A 24,014-nucleotide genomic window follows, 5' to 3' on the forward strand; every position below is an offset into this window, starting at 1 on the left:
GCCACTTAAACCAGAGTGATTTATATAAAAATATAATACATTATCAGTTAACAAATCAGTTCATTAAGCATTTCCGTGCTGCTTTCACCCCTGCTCCTGCCAGAGGTTTTGCCCTTCTTTCTCCTCGGATTCTCTCTCTGACATTTCGAATGCAAATGAAGCACTTCACCATACCTCTTCAGAGAGAGGTGGCAAGTTCAGCTGGAGACTTCCTAAAATGAAACAGTATCGCTGACATTACTACTACTGAGCAACAGCTTAATGGATTTCCGGCTCAAGCCCTGTCACTATGATATGTTGCTCTCTCTATTAATGTAATAGAGATAACATGGAAATTGTTGTCTTCTTTTAAGTGTTTTCATTGTTTTTTTAAGTTTCCAGTTGAACTCTGTGCTATCACTCCCTCCAGTACTGAGTGAAGTAGGTAGAGAAAAAAAAACAAAGTAGATAGGACACTGACATGGACTAGTGAAGCGTAAATTGTCCAGCACAAGCTATAATACAAACAATTTGACCTTCAGCCTCTCATGTACATGTTGATATACAGTACATAAGCCTAATTTTTAAACCAATGATTTTAAGGTATTGATCATGGACACAAAACTGGGCAGATTTCTTCTTTTAGAATATTGTGCATGCAGTTGTGAAGTGCAAATTTTCCCACTAGTGTAGTTTATTCTGTCAGCGTGTTTAATAAACATAGTAGAGCTTCTGCTTCTCTCTTCCTCCTAAGAGTGTTATAGTTATGATGCACAATACAGGTTTGATTGAAATTAGAAGGGGTTGTGACAAATTATACAAAACCTTTTCTTAAAGATTATTTTCTGGGGCTTTTTCCCTTTTATTAGAGTGGATAGGGATGAAAGGGAGAGAGAGATGAGGGGATGACATGCAGGACTCAGCCAACATGGGGTTATCGTTCTTACTGGGTGAGTTAGAGGCCACCCCACTTATGCAAAACTTTATCACCAAAAATCCTAATTTCAATGAAGAACCTATCTTGGTCAACATTATGTTATCTTGAATAACACATGGTACAAAAAACTATGTTGGTCTTTTAGGCTTATTCTGGCTCCAGCTAGTGTGATCCTGATGCTGCAGATAAGAGTGATGAGATACAGCTGAAGCTTGAAAGTGTGAAAACCCAGAATCACTGTCATGCCTGGGAAAAATAGAAACTTTTGCCAGGGGAAAAAAACGGCAATTCTCTAGAAAATTGCATTGTGAGTGGAAGCACAACAAATGTATTTAACCAGTAAAAAACAATATTGCCAAGGTCACAGAATATGAGGACAAAGAAAAGGCAGCTCACAATCCATCATGTATTTTGATTTTAACATGATTTAGTTCCTTCTTGGAGTAAAATGATAAATGATGCAGTATGTCTGAGGGTTGCATTGTATTGTATGTCCCACAGCAAAAGATGAATTATGTGTGAAGTAAGGTTAAAATGTTTGATTTGGTGTTTTCAAGGGGAATATTCCATGATAGAGATTCCAGGTCGGCCAGCTCGGCTTCTGCTCCCTCTCTCCATCCCTTCATCTTTCGATCTGTTTATATATTGACATCTATCTCTCGCAGGGAAGTTGTACTAAAGCTCCTCCAGTTTGAGGCGTCCACAAATGTGCCTGACAGCAAGGGTTGCTTCCCGCTGCACCTGGCCGCCTGGCGGGGAGACGTGGACATCGTCCGCATCCTGATCCACCACGGACCCTCACACTGCCGGGTCAACCAGCAGGTAAACACTGTAATCCCATCCTCCTCCTCTGAAAAGCACTGATTGTCAATGCCGACTGTGGGAAACATCATCTGAATTCTAAGTTTTATTAGAACTGCATGATGTCTTTTTTTATTCTAACATAAGGCCACAATCTTACAATTACTTTTTTTGAATTTGAATCACAGTTATTGGATTGGATAGAAAAGTATTTTCTTTGGCCTGCTTACAGTACACTTAACTACAGAACGTTTAATTACAGCGCTGCGGAAGAGGGCCTGGCTAGTCCACACAGCATTGCGTCATGGGAGAGAAACGTGCTCTGGTTTATTGGGATTTCTTATAACAATCACATTTGTTGCATGGAGCCCTGGTGCCGCTTCAAAATAGCCTCAGGAAGGAACTTGTTTCAGTGCAACATGTGTACGTTCAAGAAACAGAAAACTCAGATTGGACAGATTGGATAATTACAGTACAGTAACTAGATCTGGGCGATATGGAAAACATTTAAATATCATAATATTTTTGGACAAAATACGTAAATGTTGATATTCCGGCGATATTGAAGGGTTGACTAAAAGCTGCTGCTTTCACAAAGTATTAACACTATGAGAGTTTTGATAAATAATCACCAATAATTTGGACACAATGATTAAATGGGTAAAGTAAAATAATAAACCACCTAGGAAGTCTTGTTCAGAAGATCAGTCCATCACTTTACTGTAATGCAGCCTTTAAAACCAGGAAAAAACAACACTTGTGTTTTATCACGATATTACAATATCCAAAATTTAATATGATCTCTAGCCTCATATATCAATACTGATATAATATCTATTTTTTGCTCAGCCCTACTGTTAACTTCTTACTGTTAATGTTTAATTGTCAGTAGAAGAGGTGTTAACAGGACCTTCAGATATTCTTTTTTAAATTAGTCTAGTAGGACTAGCACTATCAAGCTATATCGCTGCTCTTGTTGATTTCAGCTGCTTGTTAAGTGACAGTCCATTTCTGCTGCTTCCGGTGTTGGTGTTATATTTATTAGGGTCAGCCGTCTTCTCTATCAGCTTTAAATGCCTCTGGCCCTGACCTAGGACATATCTCAGAGAGGCAAGTGAATTTACTGGACTCAGAAGAGGATCATTAAATCTTCATGTCTGGATTTCTGTAGCATAGTGAAGCCATTTATTAGTTAACCTTTTAGAAAAAGGAAACAATACATAAATGTAACCTTCGTTCATGTTGTTGCCCACATTTACATGTTAAATGGTCAATTTTGGCAAAAATAAAAGCTTTCCTTCTGTGTTGTAACTGTTCCAGAACAAGGAAGGTCTTATCAGCTAAATTAAAGTTGAGTTCTTCTGTTGTATTTAAAGCAGCTCTGCCACAGGTCTTCTTGTTATGGCTCCTGTCCAACAGAGCCGATCCTTTACAGTTCCCAGAGATCTCTCTCTGACAGCCGGCTGAGCGTTTCTCTGGGAGCATTCAGCCTGCCACTGCTGTCATTCCTCATCAGCAAAACTGACCTTCTCCTCTCCCTAACTCTTATCCTGTCCACCTCTGCTTGCAGTTTTTTTGTTGATGTCACACTATTGCTGATGTGCTGGCATTTTAAGATGAGCACATACCATACAGAGGGTGTTGACAGCTCAAATCTTGATCTCTTTTTTTCTTTTTCTTTCATAAGTATTCTTACTCCATATGGCAGTATAGTAACGTTCCTCCCGGGTCATTGGAGCATTAATTACTCTGCTTAATAAGCACATTTTTCTCTGTCACGATTAGCCAAATCCTTTCACTCTGTGAGTTGTTAGAGCTTAATTGTTTGCTGTGATAAATGGTGTCTAATGTCCCTGAAATGAAGAGGTTTGTAAGCAAGTGAACACGGGTAATTTTCCTTTTTTACCCCATCATTGATTTGTAGAGCTGAGTGGGCTGCTGTGCAGGCAGCGTGGACACATACAGGGTGAAAGATGCTGATTGAAACGGGACCGTACAGATGCTGACTTCATTGCATTGTCAACTTGTGTGTGTGTGTGTGTGTGTGTGTGTGTGTGTGTGTGTGTGTGTGTGTGTGGGTGGGTGGTCTTTTGTTATGTTACGTGTTATGTTGTTATGGAGCATATAGAGCATATGAAGATCTCCCGTCACCTGACTTTTTCAGTTTTTGAAACCCAATCATTCCAGTTATTTGGGTGCTAAAGTGCAGTCAGTTATTTAGTGTATACTTAGTTATTTAACTTTCTACAATAACTTTCAGCAAACCCTAATGCTGTTTATGTGTAGGAGGTGAGACTTGATAGCTATAAGTCATTATTATACAGTCAAAGAAAGTGAAAAATGTAGTGTTGTTGAAGTTTCTTGTACAGTGAGAGAAGAATTTGTTAGAAGTGAGACTTTGTTGAAACAAAATAAAGACAGGCTGCAAACTGAATCATGTAAGTTTGTTTCCTGTAATATTGGCATCACAGGAGACGGACTAATGCTGTTGTCAGTATTTGGTGTGGTGTGCACAAAAAAACTTAGCAAGGAGGACGTGTATTACATGCTGCCAACATAACGCAAAGATACAAACCACGTCACAGTTTTGGTCTATTGAGTAACAGAGGACCAATAAAAATGACATAGATATCTATGAGCATCGGTGAAAGAATGGTGAAATTAATCTTTATAAACACCTCGGTTGCTTTTAATCCTTTAATTGCACTGGTAGTCTTTTCTTGTCTTTCTTGTTCTGTCTTTGTATCATACATCTCAGTTTGAGCCTTGTATATCAACAACCTGGAAATTACTATTATCAGTGGTTTCATCATCACTTTTCATCTCTCGCTCTCTACAATAAAAACCTGTGAAAATGCTAAGCTACAGAGCTCACATTAGCAAGCCTCCGTTGTCGGTCAAACTGTTGCACGCAGACAAAGCAACACCCAGTCTCCAGCATGACTGGGCCTTCACATTCTTTAGGTTACAATCAGTGTTTATTCTTTGCCTTTACCACTGACTTTAGCAAGTTTAAATCACGGTACTTGTGCATTTTATGATTCTGTGACGCATCGTTGTACCGTAGTCTTGCAGTTATGGGTTGTCTGTGTGAGGGTCGTTCTCAGGTTGCAGGCAAAAATCTGAATGTAAGATTTATAATGTTAGTACGTTTACAATGCCTAAGCTCCATATTTTCCCACTGTCTGTCTTGCCTGCATACATTAGTCATGTTGATATACTGAGGTCCACACATGCTCCCCCCCCATCATCGAGTCTTACAGCAACAAGCCATTGGCTGCACATTATCCCATATTCAAACATATTACTCTGCCCACAACACACATTACATGTGTCAGAGGTTGAGTGTTTGTGTATCTGGGTGTGCAGCTTAGTTTTATCTGGTGATTGTAGAGGGATACACGGTTTGAATGAATATTCTCTATTAATATTTTCTTACATGAACAAGAGAAACACAACAATTGTGCTCAGTTTTGTACATGAGGTAACAAATAACGGCAGGAGACTGTGGAAAAGGACACTGGAGGAAGCTGTAATGAGTGTGAATGGTCCTGAGAGCACAGGCTGGGAGAAGTGTGTAGGTGGGCCAGTTCTATGCTGCAGCCAATAGATGATTATTTGAGGTTAGTGGATGTTATTAGTTGGTGGTAAACCAGTTCCAGATCACAGTTTACTGCCTAATTGCAAAGCATTGACAAGTTTGTAAAAGGAATGATAGGTAAACGTAAGGGCAGACAATGAAGCTAAACCAAGCGCCACAACTACCAAACAAAAAAGGCAAGAAAACACATTCCATCTAAGGGGCCGACTGACAATCTCCCAGTCCAGTCGCATTGTTCCTCGTTGACTATCCCTAAGCTGATTGTTGCGCACCGCTCTCTGTGTAACATTGCAATTATATATATTATTGAAAATAGAAGTGAAAAAATATACATATTTAATATATATGGATGATATAAACAGATCTCTCTTTCCCGGGGGAGGGTGATCGTATATAGCGTGTATTTGTATCAAACAGAAAATGTTTGGGAACCATTGACATTGCCTATCCTTACAAGGACCATTTTGAGAAACTCGTCTTTGTGGCTCATTTAAGGATGGTTCCAAATTTGAAAATTGGCCACTGCGCATCACAAAGCATTTTATTGTAGTAAACATACAACCAAGTTTCAATTTGATTTAAAATTAATTTGTGGTGGCGTGCCCCAAAATGCAAATTTAGGAGATTTTAGTGACACAACCAGCTGTGGTGTGCCATGATGTCCAAAACCAAGTCCTTTTGGCCCCAGGACATGAACCAGTGGCACTTAGAATAACGTGCATCCAGACAGAGTATGCTGACTGACTAATGATGATACATTTTATACCCACATTATAAAGATTATTTTGCTTTTGCCTGGCCATGGCAGTGTGAGGGACGTAGGGCGTGCGTGCATGTGTGTGTGTTAACCATCACATAACCTCTCTATTGGGCCTCTGGACTAGTCAATTTAAGGGTTATTTTGAGTGTATGTGTGTGTGGGTGACTGATTAGGTCAAGTATGTCCCCCTGTGCTGCAGATATATCCCAAGAAAGTTTTCTTTTCCATAAACAGAATTGTGGAGGGTTATTATTTTCCTTTCTCTCCTTCTTGTCTTGTGTCTCCCCCTTTGTTCTCCCAAAGGAGGAGAAAGGGGATCAGCAGCATAAAACCAAGGGAGATAATAAGAAAGATGATGTACCATCATTGATCAAATGTTGCGTAAGCATGCAAGAATACTTCCTGTAGGCTTTTCTCCAGGTGCAACAAGGCCTTCTGGGAGCCCAGAGGCTGTGTGAACTAAGGCAAAGGTGAAAGGTAATGAGGTTGCTTGCCTGCTGTGTTTCCACAAATGTCTTTCTGTGTTTTTGCCTGTGTGTATTCATCTTACAGTCTTGGCAGTTCCATGCCCTATCATGCACACATGTTGCTACCACACATGAAAATGAAACCATATGTTTCCTGATAGTCAACATGTGAACACGGCCTCTGTGAGAACACATGCTGCTAGCAGAAGCCACCCTGGGAAAATCCTTCCTCGAGCCTAAAGCCATGCCCGCTGCTACCAAAACATACCGTCACACTGAGCCGTAGGATGTTTTTTTTTTTATGAGTAATGTGTAAAAAAAGTGTTATATAATATGTTTTCCCAGCCTGACGCTCTGTTGGCAGTGGGTTTTCTAATTTAAGTTTAGTTAAAGAAAACCGATTCATCTAGCTATTTATCAAAAACAAACTGAGTGATCCTTGCAATCTGGGAGCAGATTGTGCGTGAGTGTGTTAATTGAGCTGTTATATGAAGAAGCAGGATTTTCCTCTTTGGTACTTTGACAGAAAATGAAAATATGGTTCACCTTTAAGTTGCTTACCCAACAGGAAGATCAGAGTTCAAATTTACTACTACCTGGAGCTGTTTGGGATTTTGTGTCTTGCTCAAAGGCAGACTGTCTCTATTTAACCATCAGGCAGTGTACTGCACCTCTGCTAAATCCTCATTCTGATGCAGGTCTATAAGCTATCCAATTTCTTAGATCATTTCTTTAAATACAAATTCTTTGTGTCTTTTATCAATATATTTTACATTTGCAGATTTTATGTCTTTCACAACACTGGTCAAGGATAAAAAAAAATACCTTTTTCATGAGGTTTTTCAAATATGATGAATACAGATCCATGCAGTTCTGATGTATTGAACGGAGTTAGTTCAAGACTGCCTTTTACAAAAGAGTGAATTTGGGAAAATGCAGTGTTTGAAACAAAATTGTTTTTATGTTTAAAATATGTATAGAAATTAAGATTCAGTGATGAGGTCCCTTTTTTATAAGCTATTGTAACTATGCCTGGAGGTTTATTTTATTTGATACTGTAATCAATAAAACATTATAAAATATGGACAACTAGCATAATAATCAGTTGTCAACATGATCATCGTGATAACCGTTTTGAAGTCAATACTGATAGGAAAATGTTTAAAAGTATCTGGATATTAATAGAGCTGAAATTATAAATGCATTTGTTGATTAGGTGGCCGTGATTTGGTGAATAGTTTAAGTTATTTTTCAAGCAATTGCTTTTTCTTTTCTTTGTTTTATATCATTGTTAATGCCAGCTCTTTTTTTTTTTTTCTTCTCCCGTCAGAAGACCTTAATAGCTTCAGGCTAAAAAGAGAAGGAATGGAAGTGGGGAGGAGGCCTTTGTTTCTCATTCTCTTTCTGCCTCTCATTCTATACAGAACACTCTTGTATGATGTGCTGAAAGTTTTTATTCACACATGATCAAACTATAGTTTTCTGCCTGAAAGAAACACCTTAACATCTTAAATTTAAAAAGTTAAGGAAAAATACAATGCGTTATTACAATTAAAATCAAACATGATATATAAGGAAATACAAACTACGATCATTGCTATATTGTAGCAAATAGAATAAAATGTCTTCTAAATTCATGTACACAATAAAAACCCTATGTATATTGACTTTTTATGTACAGTTTAGTATATTCTGTATAGGCTACATGTAAAGAGAGATGGATGCATATTAATAAGAGAACACGAGTGATAAATGAGAGAAACCGTTTCACCGTGGTGTTGCTCATTTTTTTCTCCATTTTCTATCTGTTTACCCAGCTCTCCCCAGGCAGCGCTGAGCTGCTGGGATTATGAGACGCCGCAGCGTAGACGAAGCTCATCCTGCATATCAGTCCATCAGCATTAACATGTGTGTAACATGTAGTGCATGTTCAAACAAGTACCTCTGCGCTTCATTTGCTCTAGTTTCCTTTCAGCCCCGGCCTGTCTGATAAGGCTCAGTTAATTGCATGGGTGTAGCAGTTTGTTTGGTCCCATTTAGATGAACTTAGATAACGCTGATAGTGTTAACGTGTGTGTCAATGTTTTCTAATACCTACAAGTGTGCGAGTAGATACTGTCTGCGTACTTTCGCTAAGAAGGGCAATGCAGGGAACGCTGCATGATTAGGAAAGATGTATTATAAAAATTATGATTTATGCAATTAAACTATTTGTTCTTTACACCATATAATAATAAAACCACACAGCTGTCTTGGTTAAAAGGACAAGCAGATACTTTTAATTAGCATACTTTAAATAAGTATGACCATTAACTGTCAGTCCTATGATATCCATACACTGATGAAGGAACTGACATCCATTTGTATGGACATTTCAATAATGTATTGCCACGCCTGTTGATGTGTCATTAGTAGATGGCTGTTGCTCAAGGCCCCATCAGCAACAATACACCGAGTGCTAGATGATATCGGAAAGCTGTCAGAGCAAGTGTAATGGAAACATATAGCTCGCTCTGAGAACATGGAGGGTTTTCATCTACTTCTCCTGCTCTCTCTCTCCTCCTCTTCTTTTCTATCTCCGTCAATCTATCACTCTCTGTTCATATCTTTGTCACTTTCCTTTCTGTCTTGGAATTGTGTTTTCACTATCTAACGCTGTGTGTGTGTGTGTGAGGCACAGCGGATTGGACAGACAAAGCTTTATTGTACGTTTAAGGCTGCAGAGAAAGAACGGGTCATAGGCGGCGCCAACGTGTGTGTGCGCGTGCCTGCGTGCGTATATGCATGCGTGCATGTGTGTTTCCCCATCCTCTTGATACTTCTGCCATGTTTGAGATTTCTCTACCCAATTTCTTTTAGGTTAAAGTTCAATTCAGTTGAGCTTTGGCTGAAAACACACTGAAATAATAGCCTTGCTCTGTGCAAAGTTGAATTTGTGTGAAAGCCCCGAGAGTGGCACAAAATATGCAGCCAGTCAGACTGTCCTTAATCTGTGTGCCACATTTGTACGTTATCTGTTGGTAACCATAGCTACCATATTTCACCATGCTTTGCATTATCTTACCAGTGCCTCTGAGGATTGTATAGACTACAAGTGTAATAACACACTCTAAGGGTATCTTTAAAAAAAAAGACTCTGTGGCAGAAAATGCCACCGCTTTGTGTAACGTTATTCCTCATCATTCCCACCTTGTTTTATATATATCGGGATATTTTGTTATTGTACATGGTAAAAAATGAATTACCTATTGGGTCTAACACTTATTTTTCCATGTGCTATTGCATTTAACCTTTTTAATAGATCAATGACCTATTCTCCAGACATTGCATTGCACCCACCTTCTCATTCAATGAGTTTCCTTTATTTTCATGACCCTTTACATTGTAGATTCTCACTGAATGCATAGAAACTATGAATGAGCACATGTGGAATTATGTACTTAACAAAAAGTGTGAAATAACTGAAAACGTGTCTTATATTCTAGTTTCTTCAAAGTAGCTACCCTTTGCTTTTATGGTAGTGCTCCAGACCCTTGGTGTTCTCTCAATGAGCTTCATGAAGTAGTCACCTGAAATGGTTTTCACTTCACAGTTGTGCCTTGTCAGGGTTAATTAGTGGAATTACTTGCCTTACTAATGGCTTTGGGACCATCAGTTGTGTTGTGCAGAAGTCAGGTTTATGCACAGCCGAAGGCCCTATAGGACAATTGTTGGAATTCATATAATGGCAAGAACCAATCAGCTAAATAAAGAGAAACAAGTGGCCATCATTACTTTAAGAAATGACGGTCAGTCGGTCCGGTAAAAACTTTGAATGTGTCCCCAAGTACAGTCACAAAAACCATCAAGCGCTACAACAAAACTGGCTCACATGAGGACCGCCCCAGGAAAGGAAGACCAAGAGTCACCTCTGCTGCTGAGGATAAGTTCTTCTGAGTCACCAGCCTCGGAAATCGCAAGTTAACAGCAGCTCAGATTAGAGACCAGATGAATACCACACAGAGTTGTAGCTGCAGACACAACAGAACAACTGCGTGAATCAGGTCTTCATGGTCAAATAGCAGCTAGGAAACCACTGCTAAGGAGAGGCAACAAGCAGAAGTGATTTGTTTGGGCTGAGAAACAGTGGAAATCTGTGCTTTGGTCTGATGAGGCCAAATTTGAGATCTTTGGTTCCAACCGCTATGTCTTTGTGCAACGGAGAAAAGGTGACCGGAAGGATTCTACATGCCTGGTTCCCACCGTGGAGCATGGAGGAGGAGGTGTGATGGTGTGGGGGTGCTTTTCTGGTGACACGGTTAGGGATTTATTCCAAATTGAAGGCATACTGAACCAGCATGGCTACCACAGCATCCTGCAGCGGCATGCTATCCCATCTGGTTTGCGTTTAGTTGGACCATCATTTATTTTTCAACAGCACAATGACCCCAAAGACACCTCCACGCTTGGTAATGTCCAAGAAGTCACCGGACCTGAACGTGTGTGTGTGTGTGTGTGTGTGTGTGTGTGTGTGTGTGTGTGTGTGTGTGTGTGTGTGTGTGTGTGTGTGTGTGTGTGTGTGTGTGTGTGTGTGTGTGTGTGTGTGTGTGTGTGTGTGTGTGTGTGTGTGTGTGTGTGTGTGTGTGTGTGTGTGTGTGTGGGGAACTTAAATGCTCCCTTGGTGACATTGTGTCTTTTCAGTGGAAAATAGTAATCCAGTAGAATATGCACATAGAACCAGAGCAAATAGTTACACTATCTCAAATCTCTCACTCACTAAGCAGAGGGACACCTAAAAGTAGGAGAGGAACGAGAGGGAGGGCTGAGTCTCTGAGAGTAAGAAAAGGCACAGGATGAGATCTGAGCAGCGTAATGGTGGTCATAGTGTGTTATCATGGAAGTTTGAGAGTCAGCAAATGCAGGGGAATTTGATAAATAAATGGAAGGAGTATGTGGGGGCGGGTAAAACAAGTGTCTATTTTAAAGCATGAAACTGAATATTTTCTACTGTTGCCTACATGAGCCTCAAAATGTAGGTTTTGCTCTTGGACAAACACCAGCAACAACACAGCTAAGCATGCATGCCCTTTTGTATCTAACCACCCCTATGGATAATATATGCACACAACTGCGTGTGTGCATAGTGTGTGCTTCCATCATGTGTACATTATGTATATCTATGGCTGCAGGATTATATATTTTCAACTACACACGAACAGATTTGATCCTGGTAGGACCCCCTTGTACTCTCTCTATAAACTTCTCTTTCTTCTTCTCTGGTATAGTTATCCATCATATCTCTCTTTTATAGGTGTCCCTCTCCCAAGGACCCCAGGGACAATGTTTCTGTCTTGACGGGTGACAGGGGTCCCTGGAGAACCAGAAAATGGCCGTAGTTGCTCTTAACATGAGAGCTTCTCAAAAATTCGAAATTACCTTTCAAAAACTGGCACTTCTCTCTGAGACATTTTGGGCCAAAGTAAACATATCATTAGAGATCTCTGGGTGACTTTGATTAATGTGATTCAAGGAAGGCTAAATTGCGTCACTGTTTTTTCACATGATTGTGAATTTGAGGTAATGCTTTAGCCTTTTTTTTAAATATACAAAGTTGATCAAATGTAAGTGTTTCTTAATGTATTTGTTAACAACTGTAACTATTGTGTGGGCATATCAGTGTAAATGTAAACTAAATTAAAACAGTTTAATTAAAATTAGTAAGAAGTTTGGACAGTTACTTAAGGGGAGTATTGTGCACACCTTTGAATATGTATTGTCGATTAAAAAGGTAGTACACACTCACAGATAGTACTGGCAGTTTTTTCTAAATACGTTGAATGGAAGCTGACAGGCTCAATCGGTTAGTGTTGAGAAAAGTGCTGGACCAAAAAGGCACAGAGAGTTTGAGGAAAAACACTTTTGCTTTTGGCCATTTCTTCTTTTTCACGGACAGGAAGCTATAGATTTCCCCTGGTAGCTATCACGAGCCTGACACGCTTGTTGGAATTTGTACATGCAGACAGATTTACTGACTGAGACGTGTGGCAGAAACGTCTTCACCTTGCATCCATGTTCCGAAAAACTAACTGCTTTTTCCTCATCCCCCTCTTCTTACCTTATATCTTAATCCTCTCGCCTGCATTTGTACAACATTTAACTCACCGCCTTCTTCTTTTCCATGCTATTAATTGCCACCAGATCATACACCTCTTTTTTTAATCCTTTATTCCTTAAACCTTACTCCATCACTTTTTCCCCATCCTTTATCACTTACCCCTCTAATTTTCTCATTGCTTCTGTCACCTACCTTTCTTCCTAACTTTTGACCTTCTTTGCTCACTGCATCACACCATCCTTCTTCTGTCACGTTTTTCGCTTTTATGCACTCCTTACTTCATTGCCCCCTTGCCCTCGCTTTATCATTCCATAATTCTTACAAACACATCCCGCCTCTTCCCTTATCCTTTTGTTTTGTTCTTTCTGCCACAGAACCATGAGAAGGAAACAGCGCTTCACTGTGCAGCCCAGTATGGACACTCTGAGGTGGTTTCAGTGCTGCTGCAGGAGCTGACCGACCCCGCCATGAGAAACAGCCAACAGGAGACTCCTCTGGACCTGGCAGCGCTGTATGGGCGGCTGCAGGTCAGTGGGAATGACATATCAGGTTTTACAGAGAAAATAATTTAATAGCTGAAGGTGTATGAGAATCCGCTGTTCCAAACTGAGAGTCATCGTTCATATTTACATATTGTGGCTATATGACAACAAGCAAACTTCCTCAAATACTTACTGTGCTAGACAGGTCCACATTTTTAGAACCGCGACTTTGCTCTTTTGTCAAAAAGGTGACAAGAATGGCACACACATAAGTGCACTTTCCACAGTGAGAGGCCACAAGTGCCGGCTGATGTTCACATTCAATCACACATTCTCTCTGTTGAGGTACTGAGTAATTGCAGTCAAGCCATACAGGTTTGCCAGAGTGTGAATGAATAATTTATAAAGGCAGTGGTATTTCTCTCTCACTCTCCCTCTCTGCATATTAACGAAGGGAAATCCCTACAGGGAAGCTACTGCTGCATGGAGATGTAACTAACACAGGGCAAATGTTTAGTGTACACACACATACAATACACACACAAAGACACACATTAAAGGAGGTAGCTTTCCAGAGAACTGCTTGATGACTATCCATGATCAAACAAAAAGGTGGCTTCCCTACCACAACTTACAACTTCCTACTACGCTCAAGTGTGATTGACAGGCCTTTTAATTCAAGGATTTACAATACAAAACAAATAATTAAATAGACCTACAGCATATTTCCATTCATGATTGGTTGAAAGAAACACTAAATGCAAATTTCCCATTTTTAGATGACCCTCCTTTGACCCACCTGTACTAGGTTAGTTAGCTGCACATGCCAAAGTTTGCAGCTTACGTTAAAGCATCCATCCACCTATCCATCGTTGACCGTTGTCATCCAGTGTCTACAAATAATAAAGTTTAATAATTCCTTACACTTCCCTGTTGTATTTTATTTTTTCTAAATGTTAAAAATAAACACCATCCACTAAACCCTTTACTCAGGACATATGCCTTTAATTATTCCTTCTTAATGAGCTCCTTTCTAACACTTTATTGTTCATTCGTCTGAGGGAAAATCTTTGAAAATTTAAATGCGTTATGGATTGGTGAGGCTTGATCATGATGATGTTGGCCCAGTGTCAGCCCAGTTTCAGAAACATTTAAAGGCTACATATTGTCACGTTAAGGTTGCTTCTCCTTGACTCTCATGGGGCTGACAACGAAACATTTACTGCTTCTCTGAAATGCGTTTACATGATTTTTCTTTTAAAAAGTTAAAAAACATGGTGACCAATGGCCTAGTAATTTGCTGTTTTTTTGTCCCTGGCATGTGGCTGTGTCATTGCGTACAGGTGGTGCGCATGTTGGTGAGCGCTCACCCCAACCTGATGACCAGCCACACTCGCCGCCACACTCCGCTTCACCTAGCTGCACGCAACGGACACCACAGCACCGTCAAGACCCTTCTCGAGGCCGGCATGGACGTCAACTGTGTGGTAAGATGAAATGAATAGCTTTTTAATAGCTCAGCTGTTATTGTCCTATATCAGCTTCCAAGGTTTGAACAGATTTCTGGTACTGGTTCTGGATTATAATAGCCTTACAAACAAAAATGATAAGTAACAAGAACATTGCTTTTTCATTTAACGTTTTCTTTTTTATGTAATTCGTTCCTTTTTGACAAAATTGAATTTGAAAAACTTTTAGTAATGTCTGCTTAAAACAGGTGTACTTAAGCAGGGAAACTTTTGACATTAAGATTTGTGGATTACTTTTTGACGTTTTTTCTGACAGAAATGTGATATTGAAAACACCATTGTTCAGGTTGTCCTGTGAAAATGTTGTCCCGACATTTTCCAGGAATAATTTGTAATATTGCTTTTGCTAACTAGATTCACATTTACTGAACAGATACAGGACAAGTTAAAAATGTTTTGTCAGTAGGTATAAGTTCTTAAACAGAATTGCGTTATAGAGTAGGCTTGACTTTCACATTTTATTCTTATCTATCTGATGCTGCTGCAAGTCTTTGTCCTTTTTGTCTGAGTAAATCTTTCAAAATCTGTGTGACTTTGAATCTCCTTCCTCTCATCTCTGCTGTATGCGAATATTTTAGAAGCTGCTGTCTTGTGTTTTTAATGAAAGAGAGTATGGCTTTGTTTTTTTGTGTATATAATCCGCCAAAGGCATAAATATTTGGCAGATACGGTATATGCTGTGCATGCCTCCCAAGGTGTGGTGGTAGAGAGGAATGAATAATTAACTGGGAGATTAATAGAGCAGGAGGAAGAAAAGGAACAGGGAAAGGACAGGGTGTTCCTGAGAGATCCTGAGAGTTCACGGTTGCCTCTCTCTCCTCCTTACATTGCATTACACAACACAACATCTTAAGTCAAGGAAATGCAGAGTCACTTACAGGCAATGGCGCTTTGTTACTGCACACTTTCTGTCATGCTGTTTGGTCTGGTCTTTTTCTCATCATTTGCATTTTTATCTTATTGTGTATTCAGAGTTCTCTGAACGATTCAAACACAGCTTTCTCCCGGCCCTTTCTGGGCCATTTGTTTGTGTGAGCCCTTGTCAAAATACAGCAAAGCTTGGCTGCCTTCTACACAGTATTTTTTCTCTGGGGGACTATTTTCTCTGACAACCTAAACCGTTTGACTTTGCTCATTACGTCTTAAATGCTAAGTGTTGAAAAACAGCCCTATGTTATATTTATCAGTCTCTTAAGACTTTGTCCTTTCTGATCATGTGATCAAAATGACTGTACCATTGACATTTATTTTGTCCCAGACTGTTGTTGACGCTGGTGTAAACAAACAACACCACTAATCTGAGACCAGGTGTACTGACAAGATTATTTGACATAGACAAATACGCATCTGGTGGGAATGATGTTAATACCTAAGAATCTCATCCGATACTGTCAACTTCCATCTCACTCTGGCCTCTGACACCTAGACTCCCCCAGCTGCGTCTGCATTGCGTTCCAGCTGCGCAATGACCGCAATCGAGCCTCAAGTCGATGTTTGTGATTCCACCAGCCGCGACGCAGCGCATCGTTGAGGTCTTCCAGAAGCGGCTCTCTTCACTCGGATCCGCAACAAATAAGCGGCAGGTCTATTTTCTGACGGAACCGCGGGAGGTTTAACAGGCCGGGCAGGGAGTGGGACTGGACCTGGTCATCCGGTCAATTTTTATAATAAACGCTCTGTTCAGACTCCCGATCGTATGCTGCATTACTACACTTTTAACAACTAAAACACAGCCCCACATGTTGTATCCATGTTGTGCATAACTAGACTGAATTGAAATTTGTTAAAATTATACTGCAACTGCAGTTTTGAGAATTTGGTAGGTATGGGTGGATGTGTATGCGATATTGGAGTCATTCTTGTGCTCTCACAGCAAAGAGACACATCACTCAGCAGCATTGTGCCCATCTTCTCTGCCTTCTGTCCTTGTTGCTGTGTGTGTGTGTGTGTGTGTGTGTGTGTGTCTGTCGGTCTGTCTGTCGGTCAGTTTGTCTATGATAGTACAGGTCAGTAATTGGAGTCAAGCCATATAGCTCTGTTTGGGTGTGAATTAATAATTTATGGAAGCAGCACAGTTACTCTCTCTCATTTAACTCTGTGTCTTGCTATGTCTCTCATCCTTTTTCTGAATGTTTCCATAATAATGAGGGGAAATCCCTATGGATAGAGGAACCTGCTGCTGGCTTGGCAGGTAGCCAACAAGACAGCAAAAAGTTTAGTATAAACTCACAATCTCACACATACACACATAAACACAATAGACAGTGTTTTCTAAGTGGACTTGAGCATTTACATTAATCCCAACATCAACAGTGACTGCTACATTTCTGCCTGCAGCCCCGAAACAGAAAGTCATGTGCCTTTCAATTCCCGGAAACTCTTAGAGAGTGAGAATCGCCAGCCTTGTTTCCTGGTGATATCACTGCATAATCGCCATGGGAAACGGGACGGGAAGTTGTATAGAGATGACCGCAGAGGGGGAGAGGTTAGGAGGGCAAGTGGTGTATGTGAGGAAAAAGGGGCTGGATCATTTCCTGCACTCCCACCTCCTCTCACTTGCATGTGGGCAAAAGATTGGCTCGTCGGGCTAAAATTTCACAGTTTGATGCAGTCAATGAAGCTGTGACTACTCATCTGTTTACTTTTTGAGATTTACACCTACAATATTCTCCCCCCTATGAGAACTGGATTATTGTTATTGTTATGTGACCTTTTGAGGACATAGGGGTGGCTTCATCTGGTGTATTGTCGGATGACACTTTCTGTTTTAAAGGAAACAAAACCGCTACAGTAAGTTCAGTATTCCCTGCACAGGACGAGTGCGTTGATCTGGTGCAGTGTTGCGTTGCGTTGAATTTCCTATATTTCCCATTCCTGCGCATCGGCAGACCTGGCTGTTGTCCAGATAATTTGTCTTCATTAGGCTGGGAGTTTGGTTGGGTCCAGGTTTTTTATCTATGTTGTCAAGAATTCAACCGTGAAGGATGTGACGGATTCAGCAGTTGTGTGTGTGTGTGTGTGTGTGTGTGTGTGTGTGTGTGTGTGTGTGTGTGTGTGTGTGTGTGTGTGTGTGTGTGTGTGTGTGTGTGTGTGTGTGTGTGTGTGTGTGTGTGTGTGTGTGTGTGTGTGTGTGTGTGTGATTTTTGTCATGGCTGCATGTACGCTTGAAGGGGTTTTATAGCTTCAAGCAAGGTATACAGGGCAGGGTGTTCAGGATGTTCTTGAGAGATATAGAATGAGGCATGATGTCCAACAAAGCTGCATGAGAAGCAGAAGAAGCAAGCTGGCAAGAATAACATTTGGGATCATTTTGAGCTGTATTTGAAAGGTCATGACCTTTTGACCTTGAAAGCAAAGGACATCGTATGTTGTATCACAATTGACTAAATAGCCCACCATAATGTGTGAACCTCTAACATGTAATGTTTTCCCCTTGACCCGGCTCGATCCGCTTTAGCCGCACCTTACCGTTATGACAGGTCGGGTACTTTTCACCTTTTAACCAGTACCGTTCTGGAGATTTTGGTACCAATACCTGTTTTCGGTGTTTTACTCTCCGTTAATTATCAAAAACATTTCTTTCAGTAAAAAAATAAGTCCAAACCTTTGTATTTATTTATTTAGAAATTGTATACACTAGACAAAATAAATCCCCTCCCAAGCCCGTCCCTACAACCTTTTAATTAAAGTAATTATTCATTTCAACTGTAACTTTTATTCTTGTATTTGTATCTTATTCTATTTTAGCCAATTTTATTTTAATTTCATGACTGATTTAATTGTTTTTAATTGCTCTTTAATGTTTGATTTAAAGCACTTTGCATTTCCTTGTTTGGGTCGCCAGTATGTTGCAGAGAACACTGCCTGTGTTGAGTTTTGAAAACTGTGACCACACTTGCGACCTCACCAAGTGCTCCATGCTGAACTCTGTTTACACCAAGGAGGAATGCATTGCTCTGATGTCGGCGGCTAGTAACCCTTCTCACGCGGCCAAGTTGAGGCAGCGTTTACTGCACCGCCACATTGTAATGGAAAAAAAAGTTGAGTTGTCTAGTATTATACACAGATTATAATTATGTAAATGAGGGTAGTTTTACTAACCACTACTACCTGTTTTATTTTTCCTGTGAAAACATCTTATGAAATCAAGATCATTTAAAATATGTCAGTCATGTAAAAACACCTGGTGGCTTTATATTTTTGTTCAATTCCTCCCACGCAGGCTGATAAACATCTGTTCTTTTTTTTCTTTCTTATTGTGGCTCCTGCGTGTTGCTCTGATAAAAGTGGGTTGTCAAAGTTATCGTCTCTCATCACTGGTAATGATCATTTTGGTAATGATCCAAAATGAGCTTCTTACCAGGGCCCTCCCCTCGCTAGTTTCCATGTATTGCATCATATCTGTAATATCCTCATCAGAAACATTAAAAGGCTGATACAGGCCGGCATATGGTAAGGGAAATTGGGATGTTTCCACACAGGCTCCCGCTGTTTGTGTAATGGTTTGAAATCGGTGTGGCATCACGCTGTTTGCAGACAAGGGAATGGGACTGTTTTTAATCTTGTTGAATCTCTTTCGTTTAACTGCCAGAGAGAAAGAGACACTTTATTGAATCCAAGTATTGTTTTCATGCCCTCTTTAAATCCTTTAGCTTTTTTTGTAAGGCCTTCCGTGCCTCCCAACCCACTGCTTTTTTTGATGTCTGTTTTTGTCTCTGTGTTCAATTGTTAAAATGATGATATATTAACACACACACACTGTATCTCTTTCTTAGACCGAGAATGGCAGTGCCCTCCATGAAGCAGCTCTCTTTGGGAAGATGGATGTAGTTCGCCTTCTGCTCGACTCAGGTGGGTCTATAAATATATCCTCGAAGAACTTATATACTTTTCCTTGATTTTACGCAGGGGCTGAATGAAGAATGAATGTTTTACCTTCTTGTTGTTTTAAATTTTCCCTCAGGTGAATTCAAGGCATCTGTCTCACTGTTACAAAATCCTGGACTTTCAGCTTTATTATGGTTTTGGCCATTTTCATTCGACTTGATAACGGTGTTGAATTGATAACCAGTGACAAAAATGGCATCTTGCACATTTACACTCCTTGTATTCACAGCTGAAAAAATCTCAACACTGTTGTCCTTTGATCATGCCGCCACCTTCCACCAGCTTACCTTCAGCACTTCCTGTTTTCCGCAGGACTTCCTGTGGGTGGCCATGTTCTTTTGGCCTCGATTTTATTAACATCCTGGATCAACACTGGGCTGTGCTGACCTCATTCACTGAACTTAATCCCTTCAAATGTTCTGTGCATGTGTGTGGGGTGGGAGATAGTGGGGTAGGTGTAGGCATGTAGGATGGGCAGCAAGCCTTTCATTGTCAATGAGGAACTATGCAGTGGAACAGCAGAGGATGCTGAAATATACAGTCAGTGTGATGGTTTGAATTTACTAATGAGAATTGGCACTCTTTAATGACATAATTTATTTATCATTCATTCATATTCATCAAAGTTCTTTATTCACTCAATTTATTCTGTTTTTGAATTTCCAATAAATGTACAAAACACAAGAAAAAGTATATGTGAAAATTCCGTTAAATGAAAGGCAATAGAAAAGCAGTAAAATGTGAACAAAGTAAGCAGGAAAGCGAGAAAACTGGCATTACATCAGGTCCAAATCTGCATTTTTCTGTTATGGTGCCCATCAGGGTGACTGGATGACATTTATTTTTCATGTTAAGTTAGATTAGAACAGGAAGGGATCAAAAAAGTACAATAGTCATGTAAATGAGGATTTGTACTAGTTTCTCTTCTTCAAACTTGTTTGTGTGTATTTTGAGTGTGCAGGCTTGAGTTTGTGTGCGTTTGTTTTTTGGGCATTTATGTATGTGTCATACAGACACAAAGTCTGAATCTCGATAAAAAGTATTTTTGCTGTTTGTAAAGAGCATCATGAATTAATAAAATCCCATATTCCATCCTCTGTTGACTGCAACTCATTCATCTTTTGCTGACTGGGGGTCTGTGACTGAGAGGGTGTGTCAGCAGATCGTGGGTCTTGGTCTGTGTTTAGTGAATGTGAGTGTACTTTGTGTCTGTAGTTCAGTGTCTTTGGGCACCTATGAGTGATATCTTGTTTGACAAAGTCATGGTTATTTGACCTTTGCACCACTGTTCATATGTATCAATGTTAACAGTAGGTTGTTCTTTCCTTTGTCTATGTGCGTGTGTGTGCATTTGTGCGTGTGTGCATCAGCGATTGACACCAATCTGAGAGACAGCCAGGGGAGAACAGCTCTGGAGATCCTGGGAGAACATCCTGCACAGAAATCCCAGCAGATCACTGCTGTTATCCAAGGTAACACACACACACACACAAATTGGGTCATTGCAAGAGCCAAATGTATACTCATTTATGGTAAACATAGTACAACATTACAGAGATTACATTACAAGATACATTTTTCATGTACACTGTGTAGGTTTACAGGTGACAAAAAAGAAGAACAGATTTTTTCAACACTCTGTTGATAGATTACATATTGAACACAGACTTGAAATACACACACATGCACAAACAGGACCTACGCACGTGAAAAACACCCCGAGAAGTTGGGGTGTTGAGTTTTAAATGTCCTAAACTTTGCAGCCACACTAGAACTCTAACATTTGTGTCTTTGGGACTGCACTGTGTGACTTAATGCATTTTTTAGAAATTGAAGTGTTTTCTGCCGATTGATAGTTGGTGTGTGGATAGGCTCTACTGCATGTGACATTTAAGATTGCAATTTGAATAAACCTGCAGACATGTTAACATGTAGTATATAGGCTCTAAAAATGTGCAAGGGCTATCCTAATTAATATTATTTTTTGTTTGGTTATGTTGATGTAGAATATGACATTGAGTCCTGTCTCAAACGGATGTGATCCAACTGAGATTTCGTTTTCCAGGAAGTTATTCTTCTGTTGGGAAAACAATGGGAATTCCTGTAATGTATGTGTTCAGTTGCTACAGTAGGAGAGTGCCCAGTTATACAACTCATGCCCTGTAAGTGTCGTTCTTGACATTGCCAGAATACAGTGTTCTTTCCAGTTCTCTTCCATTGTCTTACTGGCCAAGTTGGATCTGTAATAAGATGGTTATCGATGTTCTAATGGAATTAGTGACAAAATAAATAGGTATTTCATTTCATTGATTTAAATGGTTAAATATAGGGTTTGGTGATTGGGCATCTATGGCATCTGTACATTGGATTGGTTTAGACCCATGGGTTATAGTATATACTACACTGTATATGTCCAGGAATCTGCACAGTGACTGAAACACGGCAATGTATCAATAACTAGTGTTGCAAGAGGGCACAGAGGAACAACAGGGCCTTACTGGCCTATAGAAGTACACAGATTTGTATGCATCTCACTTTGATCACTGTACATAGACTATATAATGTCCATACTATATGTATTGTGTTAATGTCGAATATTTATGTTCAACACAATTTACAATTGGTGACTATTGATGTTCAATATAAGAAAAATAAGTATGGTTTTTAGTGTTTTAATCTAATCTTGGTCTTCCACCTGCCATTAAAAGGCCTGTTTCTGCTCTCATGTTTACTGCACTGTGTTTGTGGGTGACCAGTGATTGTTAGCGTGAGTTTGCTCCACGTTTCCGAGAGGCCAAAAGATTCTCATAATTGCAACTTCCATTGACAGTATTGTCCTGAGGTGATTATGAGGTTTAGGATGAACACTGTAATCTGGGATTTGACTGTCTGTCTTTATGTAATCTATGGGTGTATGTAAGGCACACAGTTAGAGAGGATTTAAAGAGCGTGAGATAATGGCAGACCGAAATGGAGGGATAGAGGAATGAGAAGAATATGTCAAAGCCTAAATTAACTAAGAGGCAAATATAGAAAGGGGAATACAGACTAAATCCCAACAATGTTACAAATTGGCCAATGCTAGAAAATAACGGCCATAAATCTGACACTAAATAATTAGACCAGGGATAACGCAGTGATGCAACAGGTAGAGCGATTTTTTTTGAATATTGTAAATAGCATATACATATAAATAGCATTTATTGTAATCTGTAACACTCAATAATCTGATATATACACAACAAATTAATGTCAATCTTTGAGTTTTAGGGCACACAACTTAACTGCTTTGGTTTAGTCTTCTGCACTCTTCAACCTTGTTTCCAGTGGTAGAAGGCAGCTGTTTTCAGCCAGAAAGCTCTAAAAATCACACACAAAGTTAGCAACTAGCTGGGGAAAATAGTACAGCATTTAGCAGCTAACAAGCCAGATGTTTTAAATTATTTTGAGATTCAATTTGTTAGGTGGCCAGAAAGGCAACTCCAAATGAATGCAAGTGTTAATGTTCCTGTCTGCTAGATTATTGATATGTAAATGTCTCCTGTTGTTTACAACTTGTTCTGTTGCCCCTGAGTGACCCAAAAAACAGGAACAGGAAACATTCTAGATGTCTTGCATACAATTATGTACACATTTCTCAAACGTTCAGCTTGACATATTTGGTATCTTTGGGAACGTTGGGACTCCACTAGAATGTAAATAGAGGTTTGGTGGCTTAGAATACAGCTTGGCTTCACAGGGTGAGTGTGTCAGTCAGTAGTACAATGTTAAATGTCGGATGTCTTTTTCACCTAAACTTTATCCAACATCCTTGGAATTCTGCTGCTCAAATCCTGGGCCTTCTTGTGACTGAATATTCTCAAATATGCATTGAACACTGAGCCTATGAAACTAAAAGACTATTTCCAAAATCAGAGATGGAAATACTTTTATAGCCATGAATGTACCATGTGGAACTTTTTAAATGTCAGAAATCAATGTGATCATAGCTATTGGTCAGAAATAGGAACCATCCAAATCTAATTTCAGTAAACCAGCACTGGAAACGGAGAGATGTGTACTTTAGCAGAAATAGGAGAGAGAGAGAGAGAGAGAGAGAGAGAGAGAGAGAGAGCGCAAACCCAGCTGTGACTTGGTGAAAAGATCAGCTGCATGCCATTTCCTGTTGGAGCGGAGATGGAGAAGGACACACAAAGAAAAAGACCTCTCATTTACTGAATTGTAGAAGCTGAGGGGCTTGCTGGTTGCCACAGGCACCTCGTTATGAGTAGATCCTCATTTGATTTACAAGCACGTGACTCATCCTACTGTTCAAATGAATTAACGGTTCACTTTTTACTGCCCGGCAGTAGTTATTTACAGTGTAATGTAGTGCAGTAGTTTAGCTTATGAAGAATCTACTGAAGCATGAGTACAGGGGGAATAAAACTGCCAAAGCATGTTAATCCTTCCACATACTCAGTATAACTGTATGCAA

General features: G+C 39.9%; 1 protein-coding gene across 6 annotated transcripts in view; it reads left to right on the plus strand.

The window, feature by feature from the left end:
• anks1b (ankyrin repeat and sterile alpha motif domain containing 1B) overlaps positions 1 to 24,014 on the plus strand; it is a 194,339-nt gene that overhangs the window by 53,797 nt on the left and 116,528 nt on the right. For 4 of the 6 annotated variants that reach the window (XM_034863033.1, XM_034863032.1, XM_034863034.1 and 1 more), the window contains exons 3-7: positions 1,582 to 1,738; positions 13,014 to 13,166; positions 14,465 to 14,608; positions 19,426 to 19,501; positions 20,908 to 21,009. In XM_034863033.1, the coding sequence (XP_034718924.1) occupies positions 1,582 to 1,738; positions 13,014 to 13,166; positions 14,465 to 14,608; positions 19,426 to 19,501; positions 20,908 to 21,009 (632 nt within the window). Of the gene's footprint in view, positions 1 to 1,581; positions 1,739 to 13,013; positions 13,167 to 14,464; positions 14,609 to 17,359; positions 17,441 to 19,025; positions 19,270 to 19,425; positions 19,502 to 20,907; positions 21,010 to 24,014 lie in introns of those variants that run through there. The other 2 variants (XM_034863037.1, XM_034863036.1) reach the window with 2 other exon arrangements.

This window comes from Etheostoma cragini, chromosome 23, assembly GCF_013103735.1.
Source record: "Etheostoma cragini isolate CJK2018 chromosome 23, CSU_Ecrag_1.0, whole genome shotgun sequence".
NCBI classification, from domain to species: Eukaryota; Metazoa; Chordata; class Actinopteri; order Perciformes; family Percidae; genus Etheostoma; species Etheostoma cragini.